Raw genomic sequence first — 22329 nt, 5'->3', positions numbered from 1 at the left:
TCTTAGAATAAAACTCCATAATCCACCAGACATTTTAAAATATGAGGCAATGGAATGCCTGATAATTTTGCTTGGAACTAACCTATGGTGACACAGTTGAAAAAAATGTGTTTGACTCAAATTAATTCTTGGAAATATAGATTCTGAATTTCATTAATGCAATGGAACATAATTTAAACATACCTTTTTGTTTGCTTTATTAGAGAGTAAAAACAAGCAAAACTTTTTAGTTTTATTTTTTAAGTAGAGGGATTTGACTTACATAATTAAGTGTACATTTCCTGATAGTGGTAAACCCATTGAAGGTTTGGAATAGTTTCAGTTTAAACAAGGGAAATGTTGAACTAATTCATTTCATCATGTAAAAACTGGAAATCCCATTTTGGTCAAATTTCAAAATGCCAAATTGTGGGAAACTTTCAAAAGGGGAACTCGAGTGATATCCATTTCTAAAGTTACGGAAGTGTATTCTTTTAAATGGGTTGGTAGGTTTCAAAGTGTTTCATCACAGTAAATATTCCACAGGTCATTCATGCCTATGTGCTCAGGTGCTTAGAGTGTATTGGCCGTCTTTCTTTGTTCTCATCAGTTGCCGTGGCCCCCTGGGGGAGGTATTTTGCCCTTGATAGTGTCTCTGAGAGGCTGCCCAGCAGAGCAGATATGAGCACTGCCTCAGGAGCCAGAGTGCCTGGGTTCATTTCCTTATTCTAACTCTTACTTTTCTTGTGACCCTGGGCAAGTTATTTATTCTCTCTATGAAACCATGTTCTCCTCTTTATATATGAAAATAAGTAATGGTGTCTGCTTTTTTGTGTTGTTAAAGGGATACAATGGGTGAAAATTCACCCACTGTGGAGAATGAACCCTGTGACATGTTAGGTATTGGTATGTTTTTGGTTAAATAAAATTAAAAGAAAAGTGGAATATAATGTAGAACTGTGGGATAGCTCACGAAAGACCAGAGGGAAGAATCAAATCCTATATAATAAAGAGCTAATATACAAATGGTCATCATGCCCTCACTCCTGCAAAGCTGTAATGGCTCAGACACTCAACACTGGGGAGAGAGAAATGGGGACCAGCCAGGCACAAATGAGCTCATGAGAGAGGAATAGGGACCAGCCAGGCACAAATGAGCTCACGAGACAGGAATGGGGACCAGCCAGGCTGCAGCCCAGGAGAGGGACAAGCCTCACGCCCCGCAGTCTCAGGCGCCAGCGGCTATTCCTGCACCTGTGGCCCAGGAGAGGGACAAGCTGCCCACCCCACGGTCCCGGGTGCCAGCACCTGCGCCTGCAGCCTGGGCAAAACCAACCGTCCACAGACTCCTGCGGCTGCGGCCGGCCTGGGCAAAGCCAGCCCAGGTCCTGGGTGCCTGTGGCCAGCCAGAGGGAGGGAAGCCTGGGTCCCAGGTGCCTGCGACCAACTGGAGGAGGGAATCATGGGTCCCGGGTTTGGGGCAAGGCAGAGATGGTTAGGGGTGATCAGGCCCACAGGGGAGCAGTTAGGGGCAATCAGGCAGGCAGGCAGAGGTGGTTAGGGGCCATCAGGCAGGCAGAGGTGGTTAAGGGTCATCAGGCAGGCAGGCAGAGGGGTTAGGGGCATTCAGGCAGGCAGGCAGGCGAGTGGTTAGGAGGCAGCAGTCCCGGATTGGGAGAGGCAGTCAGACATCCCCCGATGGGTCCCAGATTGGAGAGGGTGCAGGCTGGGCCGAGGGACCCCCGACCCCCTGTGCACAAATTTCATGCACTGGTCCTCTAGTCCTATATAATAAAAGGCTAATGTGCAAATTGTCCCCTTGGGAGTTCGACTGCTTGCTATGACGTGCACTGACAACCAGTGGGTGGCACGGAATGAAGGAAGGCCCCAATCAGCCCTGATTGCCGGCCAGGCCTAGGGACCCTACCCATGCATGAATTTCTTGCACCAGGCCTCTAGTAAGATATAAGTATAGGTTCCAGAAATTAGGTGCCTGTCAAATGGAAATAAACTAAACATTTAAAATCCACCCAGCTGGTATGGCTTAGTCAGGGCACATGCCCGGGTTGCAGACTTGACCCCTAGTAAGGGCATGCAGGAGGCAGCCGATCAATGATTCTCTCTCATCTTTGATGTTTCTATCTCTCTCCCTCTCCTTTCCTCTCTGAAATCAATAAAAATATATTTTAAAAAAGAAATAAAATCTTAGTGGATTCAAAAGGGAATATAGTCAAAACTAATAAAATCACACTGGCTGTGCTGTTCTGTTGATAATATGATCTTATTTAATTCTTACAGCAGAGATCGTCCCATTTTACAGATGAGAAAACAGAAGTGCGGAAGTTAAGCACTTCGCCCCAGATCATGCAACCCAGGCCAACCGTAAACCCACAGGCTGGCTCCAGGCCCCACGCTCAGAGCCGGCCTCACTCTCCTGGCTGTTAGAAGCCACAGATAAGGTGGCCATGGAATTGTTTACCAAATTCTGGAGTTCTTGAGGTGGCATAACTGATTGATGAATGAGAAGAAACAATCAACTATAAAGTTAATGAACTTGTGAAACTTCTTGTCTTAAAGTGAGTGTGAGGTTGAAAACAGAAATTGGTTCAAAGCAGTATAATTAGGAGAAAAATCAAAGAAGATAAAATAAAAATTAGAAGTCTGCAAAATGGGAATAACTACATTTGTAGTCTCCTTTGGGATTTTCCTTTGGATCAGAGTTAACAGTTTAAAGGTTCCTGTTGACATGGTAACCAGTGCCATGTGAATAATATGTGAAAGATGAGGAAGTATTTACTTTTATTTGGAATGGAAGTCAAGATGGGAACTCCTGTACTCATAGAAGAACCTTTTACTTCCCATCAAGGTATACCATGGTACTTTCTCAGATTATATGAAATTGTTTTAAAAATTCCACACTGGATTAACCAAAAGTGGTAATAATAAGCTAAAATAAATTATGCAATTTCAAGTTAAATGTAGTAATCCTTGTCTATTATTAAATTCAATATTAGAAAGTCTGGACCTATGACTGGAAACAGGCAATTGATCCACAATATCTGAAACATATGAATATCCAGCTTCATATTTTTATTATAAAGTTTAAAGAATTCAAATATAGACATGTATATAGTAGTAATTGAAAGTTAATCCCCCTTACATATAATACCAATGGTTTGGAAATATGTATATGTACATATATATTTACATTTATTGATATATTGGATCTTTGTTTTGTTTTATGTCAGTACATGATGACTTCCCTAATATTTAAAAAAATGTTACACTATATAAAGTTATCATAGTTTAGTTAATTTGTTGGGCATTTATTTTTTTCCATTTTTTCTCATATTAAAAAACAGTACTGTATCCCTCGCTGGTTTGGCTCAGTGGATAGAGCGTCAGCCTATGGACTGAAGGGTCCTGGGTTCGATTCCAGTTAAGAGCATATGCCCAGGTTGCGGGCTTGAACCCCAGTAGGGGGCGTGCAGGAGGCAGCCAATCAATGATTCTTTCTCATCATTAATGTTTCTCTCTCTCTTTCCCTTCCTCTCTGAAATCAATAAAAATATATTAAAAAAAACAACAGCACAGTACCTATCCATATATTTTTGTGTATTTGTTGCAACATATTTTTTATAGGACGTTCCCTAGAAGTGGAATGCTGGATCAAACACTGCTTCAATATGTAGAATGGTATTTTCCAGTAGCTTTCCAGAAAGATTGTACTGATTTGTAGTCTCACTGAATGGGATTCTACAACACCTTGCTTAAAAACTTGTAAATCAGTCCTAACAGGTTTGGCTCAGTGGATAAGAGTGTCAGCCTACAGACTGAAGGGTCCCAGGTTCAATTGCAGTCAAGGGCATGTACCTTGGTTACAGGCACATCCCCAGTAGGGGTTGTGCAGGAGGCAGCTGATTGATGTTTCTCTCTCATCGATGTTTCTAACCGTCTATCCCTCTCCCTTCCTCTATGTAAAACATCAATAAAATCTATTTAAAAAATAACAACACACTTGTAAATCAATTCTAAACTCATGGTGCAAAAAAGCCATGTCATTTTAGTATACTTATTTGATTATTAGTGATATATATGTATTTATATTATACTGTCTATTTGTATTTCTCCTGGAAATTGATTTTTCAAGCCCTTTCCCCATTTTTTTTTTAAACTCAGGCTGTCTCTTTTTACTTAGAGACTTGTAAGTGTGTTTCCACCTGCTTAGTTCCCACTGGCATCATTGTAGTCCCGCTTTGGGCATTCCCAGCCAGCAGGTCACCTAGATCAGCCACTAGACTGCAGTTGTTTACTGTGCAAAGCCACCGAAGCATCCTGGCGCTTGAAGACAGGGTGTGTGTTTTTGTTTTCTGTGGAGGGGTTTTCTTCTGCTTTTAAAGTTCGAGTCCAGGAGTTGTCAGAACTGGCTAGTAAATACTTTTGTGGCCATCTTGTCTCCAACACAACTACTTACCCCTGTTGTTACAGCGGGTAAAACCCCAGTGGGTGTGGCTGTGTTCTAATAAAACGTTCTGGACACTGAAACTTGAATTTCATATAACTTTAATGCAGCATGAGCTTTTACCGTTCTTCTAACTTTTATCCCCACAAACATTGGAAATGTAAAAACCATTCTTAGGTCACGGGCTATACAGAAACCCACGACGTTTGCCGCACCTGGTCTAGACCGTTTCTGTTAGGGACCACTGAGAAAAACTGCCAGTGACCAGCATGCAGTGCCCAGAGGCCTCAGACAGGACTGCGTTTCATCTCATTTTGGAACTTTTCAACTTCTGGACCTCAGTGTACAAAATTTGGCTTCCCTTTTTTTAAAGTTATTAGGAAATGTGGGAGGTATAATGTATATTAAAATTTCTAAGCTGGAGATAGTGACATGTTCTGTGTGTGATGAGCACCTCAAATACTGATCTCTTCGTCTGTCTTGAATGGATTCAGTTTGTTATAGGAATATACTAATATACTGTCTAATATCTTTGCATAAAGACTTCCCAACAAAGTGTGATGTAGAGTTTAATGAAATTTTTCATATCTATATATATAAAAGGCTAATATGCAAAGTGCCCTCAGGAATTTGACTGGGAGAATGGGAGTTCGATCACTCACTATGATGTGTACTGACCACCACGGGGTGGCGTGGAACATGGCGGGCGACCAGCAGTGGTAGTGGGGCCCTGAGGGAGAGAGGAAAGGAGGGGAGGGGGAACCATGCAGTGGCGGCGCATGGTTGGTGAAGGAAGGAGGAGGTGAAGAGGCGGGGGGAACCGTGTGGTGGTGGCATGCCGATGGCAAGGGAAGGATGGGGGTAACTGTGCAGTGGTGCGCAGGTGGTGAGCAAAGGAAGAGGTGGAGAACCTGATTGGCCCTGATCACCGGCCAGGCCTACGGACCCTACCCATGCATGAATTTCATGCACCAAGCCTCAGGTTATATATAAAAACATAAGTAGTTCCAAAGACTTTACATTTTTTTTCACAAAAGTACCGTCATACCTTTAGTGTTCCTTGTTTTCTTTTTGTTCTCTTGTAGAAATTGACCTCTCAGTGAATTAGTTTAGGCCAAAATGAAAGATTTTGAGGTTTTTGCCCACTCTGTAGTCTCTCAACACCTCACATGAACCTGGCACTGTGATGTGTCAGCTTTAATACATTCTCTACCCTCACTTGGGTGGGGTGAGGGGTGGCTCTGCTTTGTATTTTCCCCACACATAAATTAAGAAGGTCAGATAATGGAACTCTCATTTCTCTTCCAGCTCAAATATCCTCGTAGTCTTACAGGATATGACTTTAGAATGGATTGCATTAGTGTACAATGCAGAAATGGCTACTGCTGTTGCCCCTGCGGTACGTGAAATAGGCATCTGTTTGGATGCATGTCTCTGCATCTCTGCTGGCATCCGGTGCTCACTTGGAGCAGTGCAGGAGAAAGAAGTGTGGCTGCTGGAGAAGGGATACCATTCAGAGAATTGAATGAGTTCAAGTTTGTACCGAAATTTAGCTCAGCACAACTTGTGGAGGGGTTGGATAAAATCTGTTATTATTGAAATTCAGTAAGCTTCCTTATACTACAACTAGAGGCCCGGTGCACAAATTTGTGCACCAGTGGGTTCCCTTGGCCTGGCCTGTGGGATTGGGCTGAAACCACCTCTCCGACATCCCCCAAGGTCTCCCAGATTGCAAGAGGGTGCAGGCCAGGCTGAGGGACCCCACTGGTGCATGATTGGGGCCAGGGAGGGACGCAGGAGGGCTCCAGGTCATGTCCAGCCCATCTAGCTCAGTCCCAATCTGCCAGACCCCAGCAGCAAGCTAACCTACCAGTCGGAGCATCTGCCCCCTGGTGGTCAGTGCACATCATAGCGAGCACTTGAGAGACCTTAGCATATCATTAGCATATTATACTATGATTGGTAGAACGTACGGCCAGACACTTAGCATATTAGACTTTTATTATATAGGATTCAGCCTTTTAATTTCTTCTCATATTATATTTAGATATTGGAATCTATGCTTTCTGTTTGAGAATAACCTCTGAGGATTATATATAATTAAGATAAATGATGTCATAATTCCCAGTGTGTTGTATATTTTATTTATATTAAGAATAATGAACGTGTCTTCTGTGGAATCAGACTACATTGAAGTCTGACCTGATTTCTCTTTTACATATGAACTAATTGATATGAGATGTCACCTTCAGAAGATTTTTCTCAATATTCTGTCTTAAAAGTCTTGGCAGCTAATCTTTCTTAAATGGATTTGACATTTGCGGTAGGGCGAAGATAGGAAGTGAGTCATGGTATCTAATACCTTTGAACAAAGAATTTCTAACCAAGTGTGATTTAGAGTTTAATGTAAAATTTTTGTTATACACACAAATAACAAACAGGTAAATCCAAACATTTTGTTGTTGTTGTTAATCCTCCCCTGAGGATATTTTTTCCATTGATTTTTAGACTGAGTGGGAAGGAGGGGGAGAAGCAGAGAGAGAAATATCAAACCTGGGACTCTTCAGTCTGAGGGCCGGTGCCCCAAACACTGAACCAAACCAGCAAGGGCATAAATCCAACAATTTTAATCACTTTCCTGTTGATAGTTATACTGTACAAATGCTTAATTACATTTGTTTTTCTCACTATGGGAAATGTTTATTAACTTGTGTGTAGTCTCTTATAGCTAGTTAATAAAGATAAGTTAATGATGCTATTGTAGTTACTAAAGTTGTCAAAATATTAGTAAAACTGATTTCTCTAGTGTGAAGGGAGTATTATGGTTTTTGTGTGTGTGTGTGTGTGTGTGTGTGTGTGTATTAGAATGTCTTATAAAAAGCCTCCTTATTTAATGGCTTCATTTGCTATTTCTATACTTTTTATTGGAAAAGTAGTTTTTAATCTTCTATCTTAATTAACATTAAAAAAATTCAGTCCAATCTATTACCATTTCAATTAGTATAAATCCCTTAGGTCTTTGCTGATAATTATAAGTTAGTAGTTACTATTCTTTGTTGCCCCACTTAAATTTTTATAATGATTATCGCAATAGGTCAGCATTTGGTTAGGGGACTAGGATTGTATATACATCTAACTAGAGGTCCAATGCATGAAATTTGTGCAACGGGCTCGGCCCTCGCAGCCCTGGCTTTGTCCAGAAGGTCATCCGGAAGGATGTCCAGAAGGATGTCCGGAAGGTCATTCTCCTGCCCGGTCTAATTAGCATATTATGTTTTTATTATTATAGATAAGTATAATTTTTGGTCAGAAGATCTTATCAGATTTATCATTCTTCAGTTGATTATATAGTAAGTTTACTAACATTGTGATCAATAATGTATTTAAAAAATTACAGTAAGTATCATTATATTGTTACCTATTTTGCCAAAACTCTACAATTCTTGAATTATGTATAGTTTTGCATGTCACATGGTGATTGGATACAGTTTGTTTTGCTCCACAGCTACATGTTAATTTAGTTTTCTACATTTTAAGATAGCTTTTAATATTGGAAAAGTAAATTAAAATTACTTTTGTAGTCTTCTGTTGTTCCAAGAGTCATTGTTACTCAGCTGCTTCTTAGTATTAATATTTTTACATAGTGTTTTCTTTTAGGAGTTCCAAACACTACTATTTCAATCTGGTTAACAGATTGAAATCTTACCTCAGTGTGTTTACATTGGAGTCTCTTCGCTTGGGTCCCTACCACCTTTCCCCCTGTTTTCCTGGGGAGCAGGTGTCGCAGAATTGGTGCACTTCAGCATACTCATCAAGGAATTTTTGAAGGACTTGCAAAGGAAAAAGTAGATGAATGGGTCCAGGCATGCATTTAAGGAAGTTAACCAGAGCGTGCTCTCCTTCACATAGAACAGAGTATTCTCTGCAGAGCAGTTGAAGACATCCCGGGTCTGGCTCAGGGTGTAGGGAATCCGGGCAAAGTGGAAGGGAACAAAACAAATAAAAAATACAGCAATGATAATGAAAACTTTGATGTTCACCTTTTTCTTGTGAACTTTGCCAGTACCCCTTGTTCTTACATATGACCTGTATAATTCTTTTGTAATGAGTGTATAACATACAATGACAATTAAAAAATTAATCCAGAAAATGACTTGACAGATATAATTGACTATTTCATGCCAGACCAAACCAAACTCTGATTTGAGGAAAGAGCATTTCTTCACATTCTTGTCTCTAGGCCTCCTGTTGGTTAGGATCATGTTAGGCAAAGAGAGTAAGAACATGAATGCCCAGATGACAACAGAGAGGACCTTAGCCCCCAGGAGATTGTTGGGGCTGGATGTTTTAAAGGGCCGGGTGGTCTTCTGGTAGCGGTCGATAGTTATCAGCCCCAGGAAGGAAATGCTGATGTACATTGTGAAGTAGAATATGACGGAGGTCACTTGGCACACGAATGTTCTCAGTGGTCCTGTTCCCAGTTTGGCATCACTGAGGATTTTGAATGGAAAAGTCAGAATCATGAGAAGATCGGAAATGACTGTGTTCTTAAGAAAAATAATAAAGTTGGATTTACTGTGGATTTGAAAGAAAATCCTCATTGCCAGGCTATTTGTGACAAGTCCAGTGAGAAACAGGACAGTGTAGAGGAGCGGGAAGAGGACCTGGGTGATGTGGTAGTCCCTGGTGCACCGGCTGCCATTCCCCGCGGGAGAGGTGAGGTTGTCCATGGCCGCGTTCCCTCTGATACCTGGAGGGCAGAGGCTGGTGGTTATTTTCAGTGCCAGTAGCTGATTTTGCTTTTGTCTCTGTGTGTAACTTTTCTGGGCAGCCTTCCTTGAACACTGAGGTTTCTAATTCTCTTTGTGGCAGCTAGTAAGAACAAAGAAAAAAATCTCATGATATTTCTTCATATTCTACTTCTAGGAAAGTAAAATGGTCTGAATTATGTGAAGGCATGGATACTTTGTGTTTCTTATTTGTTGAATATTTGCCTCTCTTAGAACATTTTTGATCTTAAGCAAAAACATCTGTATGCTTATATATGAAGTCTAGAAGAGCAATATTAGGGCTCTGCTTTGTTCTCTGGTTTCATTTCCATGCCTTTAAAAAGTTCTTTTGTTTCTCTTCAGTCACTGTTTCTGCACCACCCTTATTCCTGGACTTCACTTACTCTAGTTGTACCATCAAAGCATTCTAAGAAGAAATAACTGATAATTGCCTATTAGGATTAAATAAGTAAGATACCGAATCAGAAAGAAAAATGTCCTTTATAATTGAAGGATATTTCTGCCTCTATATTGCTGGCATCCATTAAAAAATCAGGCCCATAGGCACTCTTTCTTTAGCTTCAAATATATTGGTAGCTACAATAACAAAGCAAAACCATGTTCATGTCTGGTTCCATAGGTTATGATACCCCAACAAGCAGCTGTAAAGAAACCTAACATTTCACTTGAATATATTATCTGACATCTAAATTTTGATATTTAAAGTGAGATTTGTAGCATTTTTATTTCATCAAAGACAATGAAATTGACTGTCTATAGAATATTATTCCTAAATATAAGACATGGTAATGTTGAAGTACAGATATCTAAATTTTTTAAAAACTTCCATATAAAATATTTAAATATGACAAATAAAAGTAGAGCTAAATACCCCACATGTCAGTAGAATTAATTTTTTACATCCTTTAATTATTTAAAGTAAAACAAGATTCATTCACATTGTCACGATTATGGCTTCAGTTTTCAACACCTCCTCACCTCTCATCTATATAACCTAAAACAAACCAAAAACAATATGTAATTGATACCAGATCACTGATTTTAACCTTCCTTGCTATCGCTATTTGCTTTGAGTTGTATATTCTTTGATAGTTTTGGAAATTCTACTTTGGGATTACTCATTTTGCATAGACTGTAATTTATTTAACAAGTATTCTTGATGGAGAATTTCAGCTCTCTCCATATTTAAGTCTAATTCCACACTTGATGTAAAATTAGTAAGACCATTTGTATTTTATTTCAGTCCTCTATAAGTTTTTAAATGAAATTGCTATCTCTAACACCATAATTGTGGGTTATATTTTAACTTTTATCCCAAATAAGTGCCTGCATTGATATTGTTACTAAAGGTTTCCAATTTTAAGAAAACCTGAAAAAATGTTCACATGTCAAAGTGTAAATACATAGTGTAAACACAAAGTGTCAGATACTTCTAGATATAAAGTTACCTGGTTACTCTGTTGATTGAAGAATTTAAATGTATCCAGTAAGTGGTAGTCAGTTCAACTGCAGGGTGGCATCTGGTATTTTCCTTTTTAATGCCTTAGCTTAGTTGTTAAAACTCTTTATAGTAGAGAATTTGCAGAGTTCTCATCAGTACAGTCTTGAGGTTTCTAGAGAGAAATAGAGCGTGAGCGGAAGAGAGGACTCCACAATCAGAAATTACCTTCAAGTGCTGTGGACTCAAAGCTATGCAGACACTGGATTTCCGTTTGTCCACTTTTATGACTTCTGCTTTTATTTCCTTGGGGACTGTGGGGCAGGGTGGGTGAAAAGTCATCTTTTAAAAGGCAATTTTAAATCTTGTGGCTTTTTACTGAGACCTGCCATATAGTTGATGCTGTATGAGTTCTTTTGGGTATTTTTCCCTGCAAGGATAAATCCAAGCCTTTTGAAGTCTGCTTCTTGGAGAAGGTTGCAAGCTTGTTCCTTAGATGGCTGTTTACCTGAAAACATACTGTGCTCAACATCGGAAGATGTATTATGCTGTAAGAGTAATTACATTAACTCAGAATCTGTGCTTGTTAGGGATGTTAAATCTCTTGCTCTTTGCCTTTCTTTTCCTGGTTAATAATGTCATTATTTTAAATCTGTGTTTGATCAACTTTTTGTAGATGAAACAGTTTCCTCCCATTATAAATGATAAAATTCCAAAATTACATTAGAAAGAAAAACAGTTGTATCCAATTGCCAGGCTTATTATATAAAGTGTCTTTTATGCTTTTCTTGAACAGAATTTACATAGAAACAGTATTTTTTTCTGTTAACCAAGTTTTTGGTGTTGGGGAATAAATAAATTCATGGATCCTTGTATTGCTATTACCTTGGTATAAACACTGCTATGGGCATGCATGCACACAAACACACACACAAGTATTTCTAACTGTAATCTCTGTTACCAGAGAACCATTTGGGTAGCTGCCTTTGCTATGAAGATATGTTTTGGTTATTTCTTTCTTCTGAGTTTTGCGTGGGTCTGTCTCTGTATTTGTTAATCTTCAACAAAGGTTCTCAAAGTGCAGGACAGCAGCCAGGCTTCCCTGGGAAGTCATGAGAAATGCAGGTTCCTTGGCACCAAACCCAGCCCCAGTGAGTCAGGAACTCTGGGTGCTCCCCTCACCTGCATTTTAATGATCTTTCCATGTGATACTCATGCACATTAAAGTTTTAAATCAGAACCACTGATTTACGTTGGCATTAAGAATCTAAAATCAAGTTATGAATTTGAATCATTTTATTTGGAAATTTCAGGTACTTAATAGATCCTAATCTGTTAGTCAGCTAGAGGTGTCAATTTGATATTAAACTCTTGGAAAAGTAGGTATCAGGTTATTTTTATTTTAAAATTTGACTAACAATAAGCAAATCTTATTTGTTGATTTGGGGACACAAAATTAGACTTTGACAGAACTTTTATGTTATATACACTTCAGAATAATAATAGCCAGTGTTTGATTTCTTATATCGTTATGAATTACCTCATTTTATGACCTTGACGACTCTCTGAAGTACACCTTCATATGATTTCTGTTTCTGGAGTAGGGGAACTGGGGAGCAGAGCAGTGGATTCATTAGAGGCCTGATGCCGACCATGCTGCCTGGTCCCGGAGCCTCCACCTGTAGCAGTTTTGCAGTTACTGCTAAATCTTCCCCCTCTCGCTCTCTCCTTGACATTGAGGCGGAGGAGCGAGCGGTAAATACCATGAAGGGAATGGCTGCACTTCTTTTAGGAAAATAAGAGTCATACTTGTGTTTACAGCAAATTGTAAACTCTAAAGGACGTTTATGAATTGTTTCTAAGGTCTAGAGATGAAACAAGATTTGTGGGGAAAATTTATAACACATAATGCATGTGTTACATTACAGGAACACTAATTCAGGATACTTAAATCATATATTTTATTGAGAATTTACATTTCTAAATTCCTAGAGGACTATGAGTAGGGGACTGACGGGTAGAGGAAAATCTCCAGCTCTTATTCTAAATTAACTTTCTCTTTCCTCTGGTGTTAACTCACAACCACACCTGTCTGTGAACCTTCTCTGAGAATATTTTCTTTGAAGGATGACTGCCAATTACCCATTTAGATCTCTTGACTCTGAAAGTGACGAAAATCTTTTAAGCAAGAATTGTCTCAGATTACAAAAGTATACTGTCATGTGACTATAGTAGAGCAAGTTGTGCACTCAGCTCATTAATAAACAACAACACGTGCCGTTTGTAATTGTGTGTGTTCCTTGGGGAACGGGACTAGCTTTGATTGATTTGGTTACTTTCAACGATTGAGATGACTTAGAATAAACTTGTAACCCAGAATTTTTACATGAAAGTGATTTAACCAGTTTATTTATTTTGCCAAGTCTGCTGAAGGTTGTCTGCTTATCTGAAAATATTTACTTGAATGAGATTACTCTGTACTCTGGGGGCCCCTGTCCTGGAGTGGAGGACTCTGGTCCCTTTGGAACCAGGTTGTGGCAGGAGGATGGAGAGGTAATTAAACCATTGGATTAGCTCTCTTTGGCTATTTTAGTTCTAATGTGGTTTGTAGGTGTGGTCATTTTGATATTAGTGAATGTTTCCATTGAATACATGCATTTTAAGGAATTGCTTGCTTATGTCATCTAGTTTGGCTTTTCTGGTGAGAGTATAGACACTTAGGTTAGATAAAAGACAAATTCCTAAAGTCAGGAGTCTTGGGCATTGGGGTTTTTAGTAAAAGCGAATGCTAACTCTGCTGATTGAGTTGTCACCCTGTCTGGAGTGTTTTGCTTGAAAGCGGAGGCCTAGTTACTGTATCTAGTTAAACACAGTTACTGTATCAGTTATGCTCCTGCAGTGCACTGAGCCTGCTGGATAAAGTCTCATTTCAGCCACACTGTGGACTAGAAGCTATTGTAGGATAAAGATCTCCTATACAAATCAAATTAAAGGGGCTCCCTATTTTTTTGATTTGAAGAAAAATTTACTCTAATTCAGGTGGAATTATTAATTTGAAGCAACAGCTCATTTCTTGTTACTTTACAGGGTTGGGGGTCTTTTTTTCTTCCAAGGGACATTTGTATATTTAAAACATCATTCAAGGGCCATATAAAATTGCCAGCTTCAAAGTTAGCCTGCTGTGTTTGGTCAAACATTTAATGAACTCACCCTTTATGCCTTGCAGGGCCTTGTACGGCTCGCAGGTCGGATGTTCCCTGCCCCTGCTTAACACAGCCTCCCTCCCTGCACATGTGCACACCTATCCTTCACCCCAGCCCAGGGCTTAGTATTGATGTAGCATTTATATGAAGTCATTTTATTCTAAACAGAACAATAGCATATTAAAGAATTCAGCTGCAAAAATAATGCTTGAAAGCCTCCTTTAATAGTTATTTATTTTCAGAGGGAGGGGATGGGGCCAAGAAGAGATTAGCTGAAGAACTTATATGCATATACTGTATGCATTACCTACGGACACAGACAATAGTGTGGTGAAGGCCTGGGGAGGGGGCAGGAGTGGGAGGAGGAGGTGAATGGGGGGGAAAGAGGGACATCTGTAATACTTTCAACAATATAAGATATATTAAAAATAATAAAATAAACTTATTTTAATAAAGGAACTAAAATGAAATTTTATGTAGATTTATTACTTTTTAAAAAGCGGCTTTTACTCCTTTTTGGAGATGATTTATACTGGGTTTGCATTTGAATATTTAAACATACAAATTAATGAGTGTTGGGAAGTTTGAAATGCTTAATTTTATCATATCAGCGGGACAAGTGCATCTACTTCATCGATCTTAATTAGTGTTCGAAAGAAAAGGAAGCACTCAGAGTGGGATTCTTATTTCCCTTTAAGGAGCATTAATTTATTAACTTTAAAATTCTATGGTTATTGGGTCATGTGTAGAAATAATCAGAAAATATGAATAAGGAGAGTACATAGCTCTGATAGTCTAGCCACCATTATCATATCTTTGTGAACACACACGTGTTTTGGCAACATTTCTAATCACATATTTTAAAGAAATGAACATGACTCAGAGCAGACTTCAATTTAATTCACTTCAATTCTTCCTTCAATTCTTCCCAAGGATATTTGGGTTGAGGGGCACATTTTAATTTCTGTAGTATAACAGGCCTCCCCAGGTTTTGGACATGCATCCTCCTAGTTCCATATCAGTTAAGTGATCTATTATCTGGAGAAAGAAAGTAATCGATCTGGAGATTTTCAAAAGTCAGTGCATAGGGGAGATGAGCTGTCCCACCTATGGACAGCACACTGCCAGTGACTAGACACCTAGTGATTTTTTTCTCCTGCCGAACAAATGTGTCCTTCAGGGAATAAATAACAGAATAATTCTTCAGTAGTGATCTCTAATCGTTAATTTTACTTACAAACTAGGCAACTTGAGGTTGTTTTGATTCCCAGATGAAAGAGTAGAACTTATTGGTACTCTTGGGAATATTTGGTCTATTTTCTTAGGGTGCCTTAATTCTCATGTAGTATAAGTTGGTATTTGAAGACTTGTACATTTTCTGCATGTACAAAAAAAAATTGGACATAAACCAGTTCCATAGTGTTCATCTCACAACACACGTAAACTAATTACTAAAGTTCTGTGGCACACCAAACAATGTACTTTTGGCTGATCTGATAAGAATAAAAGGCATCATTTTGATTCATTCACACTGGATGGCTATTGTGTTGGCTGTTACCATTTTTTTTTCATTTGACAACCTAAGGGAGAAGAGGTCAGTGCCCCTGACTAAATTGTCGGGTATTGTATAGTTTAAAAATTCTTGCAGCACACTGGTTGAAAATTGCTGTTGTAGGCTGTTGAAAAAGAGTTGCTTTTAGAAATCTTTGTCTTTCCATTTTGAAGATTAGTTTGAAGATTAGGAACAGCTACCAGGCATGCTTTTCCTAACAATATCAGCTGTCAGAAGCACAGACAGTTTCACACGCGGAGGGGATCCTTGGTTCTTTCCCAGCTAAGTGCATGTTGCTCTTGGTTTTAAATTCCATCCCTCACTCTCAACTCGTGACTGTGCTTCTCGTCCAACTCCCTGAGCATATGAGGACCAATGAACTGATATGAACTTCCTCACATTCCTCACTTTCCCCCACATCCCCTGTGTTTTTATCAGTCTCCTTTTTTCTCAGTGGTGAAGTGGAAAGGTGTGCCTGACTTTGTTTCCAAGTTAAGCCAGACACGACACTGTTGTTTTCTATCTCTTTTATCAGTTATCTGCCCTCCAGTCTGGATTTCCTTCCTGGAGACTCTATTTGGAACATAGCTTTGAAACAAGAGGTTGCCATTGATTATCCTGACACAACCTTCTCTTTCCTCTCCAGCTGCTGTTCTTCATGCCCAGTACTGGTAAATGTGGGTTACTTCCTTCACCTTCTCTCATTTCACCACCTACTCTTACTTCAGCTCCCTATTTCCTGCTCTCTGCCCTCCATCCCCCATGGTAGAGAAACTTCTCTTTTGAGGTTCACACGTGTGTGTGTGTTTAAAAAACAAGTCAGGCTACATCCATTGTGACTTCTCCACTGCATTTGATACTATTGATGACTCCCAGGGTTAAATGTCCCCTCCATGACTAACCTCTGTGACCCTGACTTCTCTGGTGCTCTTATTCATTATGGAGAGAGCATGTGCATCATTGGATGGTTTGTTTGTCCTCCTCACTGTCTCAACCCTCTTGGCTGCCCCCCTTCCAGTGACACATTGCTCTTCTCCCTAAGCTGTCACCTCCATGTTCGCCTCCATGTCAAACCACCCACTAAATATTTCCAAAACACTAGAGGCCTGGTGCGCGAAATTCATGCTTGGGTGCGGTCCCTAGGCCTGGCCAGCAATCAAAGCGCGAGTGTCTGGCATAGAAGGGCAGGTCTCAGCTGACCTCTGGGCCCTGGGCAGCATGTGGGACCCTGGGCCCCCGTGTGCCCTCCTCCGCCCGAGTCACGGTGCCCGAGTCCCCACGCAGAGATACGGTGAGCGCAGCTGGATGCCACGGGCCAGGGCACAGCGTTGGCCTCTGGGCCACCCAGTGGTGCCACGTGGAAGCCAGGAGGGCAGCATGCTCTCTTCCAGCCAACACCTGCCATATTACACACTGCCCCCCAGTGGTCAGCGCACGTCATAGCAAGCGATTGAACTTCTGGTTGACTGCCTGCCTGAAGGGACAATTTGCATATTAGGCTTTTATTATATAGGATTTCTACCTACCCCTTAAATTGTTCTCACTTAAAGGTGAATTTATGAGCTCCCTGCTGTTGTTACCTACTCTTTTTTTCTTCCAACACACTCTGTCTAGTGAGTCATCTTGAAAGCCAGTGAGATGAACATTCACTCAGATGCATGATATTTTCCTAATTGCCATCAAATACCTCTTGGTTTTGCTTCTTTTTTAGTCTCACCACTAAGATCTAGTTTACACTCTACAAACATTTTTGCTCTTTCTCTTTGCCTCCCATTTCTCTTCTTGAGTTTTATCAGCACTTTTCAGGTTAAGTTTTTTACAAAACTAGTTTTTGTTTTTATCTTTTAGTCATGTGTTCTTTTATTAGTCCACTTATTTTTTCAGTATATTGTATATTCAATGAACATTAAGTGCCAATCAGTACCTATTAAGAATGTAAATGTGGCCCTGGTCGGGTGGTTGGGTTAGTTGGAGCATTTTCCCATTTTGTGGGTTCAATTTCCGGTCCGGGGGTATATCCAAGTTGTGGGTTCCATCCCTGGTTGGGGCACATACCTAGGTTGTGGGTTCGATTCCCGGTCAGGGCATGTATCAGAGGCAACTGATCAATGTTTCTCTCTCACATCGATGTTTCTCTCTTTCTCTTTGCCCTGAATACTCTCTCTCTAAAAATCAATAAAAACATATCCTTGTGTGATCATTAAAAAAATAACATAAATGTGAACACAACAGACCTGGGTTCTCCATCACAAAACGGGTAGTTTAGCAGGGAAGACAGACACCAGCGAATACATAGAAAGTAAGTGAATTACACTGTGACAAGTGCTCCAAAGCTGGACCCGAGTGCATTCACAGCTCTAACCCAACCTCAGGCTATGGCTGTTCATGCCGACCCAGGCTCCTGTATGTTAGTGAGGAGCGCACGGGTCTTCCCAGGACACCACCCTCACCAGCCCCGCTGAGGCTTCTGCTCCCTCTGCAAATGCTGCCTTTATGACACTGGATCTGCAATCCCCGAGGACAAGGAACTGGCATCCTTGCATTTTCTCAGGGTTCCGAGCGCCTTGTCCTGCTGTGAGGAGACACTCTATAAACAGTTGTGAACATCTTTGCTAACATCTTTCCATCATGCCTCCTGCTGAAGTTTACATCAGAACCATTTGACCAGGTGCCTTCACTGAAAACAATCCCAGGTCCAGGACTGTGCTGCTGGGTGATGAACAGTTTCCTCAGTGCCCTCTGCTCCCTCCGTAAGGTTCACATGGGCACATCCCCCAGACAAACAAGAAATATATCCGCAGTGCTCTGTGATCACAACAAAAGTTGGAAATGAACAAACAGCTCAGTCATTCAGATGTGGGAATCATTACCTCTGTTGACTTCATCCTGTGGTTACGTCTGTCTATGGAAATTTTGAGGAGATTTGGATATTCATGATGTATTAAGTAACAGTGGCTTCTAGAAGAGACCTGCTCCTAGCCTTCCCCTCCCGTTTTTACTAGTAAGGAGGCAAATTTGAACACCTGAAACAATAATTACTTGGTGGCGGGGTAGCAACATGGAGTGGCAGGGTGTACAAATGTAGATTTCTGATAAATATAATTTTAAAAAGGAACTAGTGCAAGGAGAAGTGGTGTCTTGAATTCAAGTGTGTGAGAGAGAAAGACAGAATGACAAAACTGGGAGGAGAGAGAGAGAGAGAGATCAGGCTCTTATTTCAAGAGTGTAGAAGCAAAATGCGGCATTGTGCAGCATGCCCGGGTGGCATGCTGCAAATGAAACACTGCACTTCTCCATGTCTCCAGGATTTTTGCAGCCACTGCTAATTAGGACCACAATGTGGTGTGTGTTTCCTGGGCGGGGTTTTCTCAGGCCAGCTCCTTAGGATTAGATGCTGTTCGGCAGGGAAAGCACCTGGCAGGGGCAACATGTAGAAATGATAAGAAGATGGACCGAAGGATAGAGCTGGGGGTTATCCCCAGAAGATGAAAGAGTATAATGTAAGATCTGAGAGAGAAATTTAGCAGAAAAGTTCAAAACCAGTTGTAAGAGAGAACTCATCCTGGAGGATATGACTTTGGCTGAGGAATGTGGTTAGCAGTATGCGCATGTTGTTTGCTGTGACTGAGTGGTCTCCCGCCCCAGGAGGGAGAAACAGCTCTGGAATTCACTGGGTTTGTGGGCAGGGAGGGCTGGGGGCTCCAGAAGGGAAGTTAGTGTCAGACGGAACCTGTTTGCACTTCTAGCTGTTTACCTCCCGTCCAATGAGACCCGCATGCTATACTGGAAACAAGTACACATGCATCTTACACAGTCACGTTGGAAGTAAAGGAAACTCTTTTATAAAAAGTTAAGGGTCCTAGGAAGATGTTTTTTTCTAAATATAAAATATTTAATGATGCTGTTAAGAGAAAACCAAACTTACTAAGAAATAACACTTTCCTTAAGGAAAAAGTACAACTAGATAGTATGTAAACATGATGTGAAATTAACACCAGGCTAAATTTTAAACAATGAAAAGTTTTCAATGGTCGAAACTTACTCTGTAGGGGTCGCCCACATCAACTGCTTCTATTAAGACTCCAGCTTAGTTGACACTTTTTTTAACTTTAGCAAGTTCCAAACTGGGAAAACCAGGTGTTGCCGGTGGAGGTGGAGGTGGACTGAAAGGCGGGCGGGTGCCACCAGGCCCGCCAGCATGGAGGGGCTGTGGTTCGGGCACTTCCTGGCCCCGACGTGCGGCCCTGCGCCTGCAGACGAGGGTTTCTCAGTGCACTTTTCTGTTTTTCAGGATGAGTCTTCCAGCCACGAGTGTAACCAGCGCACAGTTCTTCTCTATGGTGTGGGCAAAGCACGTGACGAAGCGAGGCATCAGCTGAAGAAGATCACCAGAGATATTTTGAAAATCCTAAATAAGAAGAGCACCACGGAGACGACGGGTAAAGAGCCCCAACGCGCTTGCTCCCATTGTGCTGGCTTATGTCCTCCCCCTGAGCACAGTCTTTATCAAGTTGGTAGAGGGCAGTGTCCCCAGGGTTTCCTCTCCTCAATGACTGTCACATTGAAATATGAATAAGCACATTGAGATTTTAAGGCCTTGGTTCCATTTATAGTAATCCTTGTATTAAAATAGCACGTTTTATGAGTAGATGTAGGTAGTCTTTATTTTCTACTTTTTTTACTCCCCGAATTTTCTACAATAGTCAAGAATGGAGTATTGAAGAATGAGTTGGAAACCCCTTACTTTGGAAGTGATTCCCCTATTCTTTACCAGTCTTTTTCAAGCTTGTAGTTTGCTCTGGGTACTTATATTGCGTGATAACTGAAAATCATGACAGTGTAGTTGCTGATCTTTTCTTACATTAATCAGAAGAATAATTGCGATAGGTAATGGTGGCTACCGAGATCTCCAAAAGTTTTCAAGTGAAAAAGAAAATTAGGTCTTTGCTCTATAATGCCTTCTTCACTTTGAACACTCTTTCCCCTGCCTTTTACATAGTTTTTACAGTGAAGCTACGCCTATACATTATGTCACCACATTGCATAATTGAAATTTTGTAATTATCTACTTTACATTTTCCTAATTACTCTTTTCAAGGTTTGTTTATTTTATTAGGCAGTCATATGATTTAAAATATGACATAATATATACTCCACTACCTGCAGTGGTATTTGTTTTTCTACTGCTTAAATAATACAAGCGGGGAGGGCTCAATATCCCCTGTGCAAACAGCACACTTCCCGCACTTGGTATAAGCCACCTCTGGAAACCCTGCTTTGATGTTCAGTACAAAATAAATACTCTTTTACGAACCTCTCCACAGGGGATCCTTTAGACTTTAAGCAGATGAATTTCTAGAGCTTGTCCATGCTACATCTGTCCTACAGGAAAGTGCAGATATAACTCATGCAAATAGCTCTCTTTCCTCTCCATCCATAGAGGGGCAGAGGCAGAAACAAGGCACAAGGCTCTCTTTTCACTCTGAATATCATGTTGCCTCTGTATGAGTCGCAGGCTAGTCCTTAGAGCACACACAATGGAAAACCGACCTTCATGTGATTTGCATCATGTTCCCTCACTTCCTCCTGTTGCTGGTTAAGGACCTCGCACTACACCAGCTTGCCAGGGGATAACCAAGAGTCCTGGAAGGGAAATGAAACCGTGCTGTTGTTGGTCTGTCCTTATGGAGCTTGCAAAGAACACAGTTGCTAAGAAAAACTGTTGATCTGCCCTTGCTCTTTTCCCTCTCCTAGAGAAAGAGGAAATGGGTTGCATTTAGAAGGTTGGATTTCGAAGCTGTGTTAAGTAGGGAGCAGAGACTACTGAAACTCCTCTGTGTGTGCTTGAGAATGGGGTGGACACTATCTCAGTTCAAAGGTTCAGTAATACAGTTTTTTAAAAAAATTTTAATTAATTTTAGAGTCTTTCCAAGTCCTATGGCATTTTTGGTTTTTGGAAAACTGAGAGGGTAGGAAGAGGAAGGAAGCAATGTGGTATCTTTTTCTGTTGAGTCTACTTCCTTCCTTCGTAGTTTTTTATGTCAGACTATAGTCTATGCTATCTTTGTATCAGTTTCTTAAATAAGCCAGTCTTGCTCATGAACGCACAGAGACAATGGTTGTTGTTCATGCTGCTTTTCGAGATACCAGTGATGGAAACACCACTGTGAACAGGCATCTTCAAGGGGGATTTTTGTCTTTCCCTCATTTTAAAATTGCTCACCCAGAAATGTTTTCATTAGATCTATCTTTTGATAGGCCACATTTAAGTCACTACTTAAAACCTCGTGTGCTCACCAGAAGCTAGCTAACTATTCTTAAGATTAATGGAAATTCGCCCCCTTTCGTCAGTGAAGACGAGGATTGATAAGGCAGGACAAGGGAGCTTGTGTAAGCATGTATATGATTTTTAGGAACTCCATTAGGAGTGTTATGACATCAACCAGGCTTTATCTTGGGCATTTATAATCCAAAACTTATATGACATTTCCAGTTGAAGGTGGTCAAACCTCTTTTACATTTATATGACTAGTCATCTTTGTGTTTCAATGATGCGTCTTTTGAAAATATTAATGAGGTTTATCAAACTAGAAGGCCAAAACTTGTAGGGTTTAAAGATTTTGAAAAAAAAGACAATCAAATTTAAGCAACTAAAGAATAGTAATACCTATTATGAAAGCAAATTAACATAAGACAGATGAGAAAAAAATCTATGAATTATGACTGTTATGCATGTGAATACTATTTAAATAAAGTATTCCATTGAAAACTACCACTAATATTTTATATATTTTTAAATGAATATGAATTGCCAATAATCAATTGCATATTTTTATGTGAGATTTTAAGAAGTTAGCTATAGCTTATTAGCATAAACAAACAAACAAAAAAGATGCATCTGTGAG

The 22329-nt window shown here is 40.3% G+C and overlaps 2 protein-coding genes across 2 annotated transcripts in view; one reads left to right on the top strand and one right to left on the bottom strand.

The window, feature by feature from the left end:
* Positions 1-22329, top strand: part of MED12L (mediator complex subunit 12L) — a 432034-nt gene that overhangs the window by 332514 nt on the left and 77191 nt on the right. The window contains 1 exon segment of the mRNA XM_054714083.1: positions 19716-19863. Within this exon segment, the coding sequence (XP_054570058.1) occupies positions 19716-19863 (148 nt within the window).
* P2RY12 (purinergic receptor P2Y12) lies at positions 8059-10713 on the bottom strand. Its single transcript, XM_028136007.2, has 2 exons — positions 10680-10713; positions 8059-9191 (listed from the first exon to the last, which is right to left on the bottom strand). The coding sequence occupies exon 2, from the start codon at positions 9169-9171 to the stop codon at positions 8158-8160; it is 1014 nt and encodes a 337-aa protein (XP_027991808.2). The 5' UTR covers positions 9172-9191; positions 10680-10713; the 3' UTR covers positions 8059-8157.

The sequence above is a fragment of the Eptesicus fuscus genome, chromosome 3, assembly GCF_027574615.1.
Source record: "Eptesicus fuscus isolate TK198812 chromosome 3, DD_ASM_mEF_20220401, whole genome shotgun sequence".
Taxonomy (NCBI): Eukaryota; Metazoa; Chordata; class Mammalia; order Chiroptera; family Vespertilionidae; genus Eptesicus; species Eptesicus fuscus.
The sequence above is the reverse complement of the archived record's forward strand: the minus strand, read 5'-3'. Positions and strand labels throughout refer to the sequence as shown.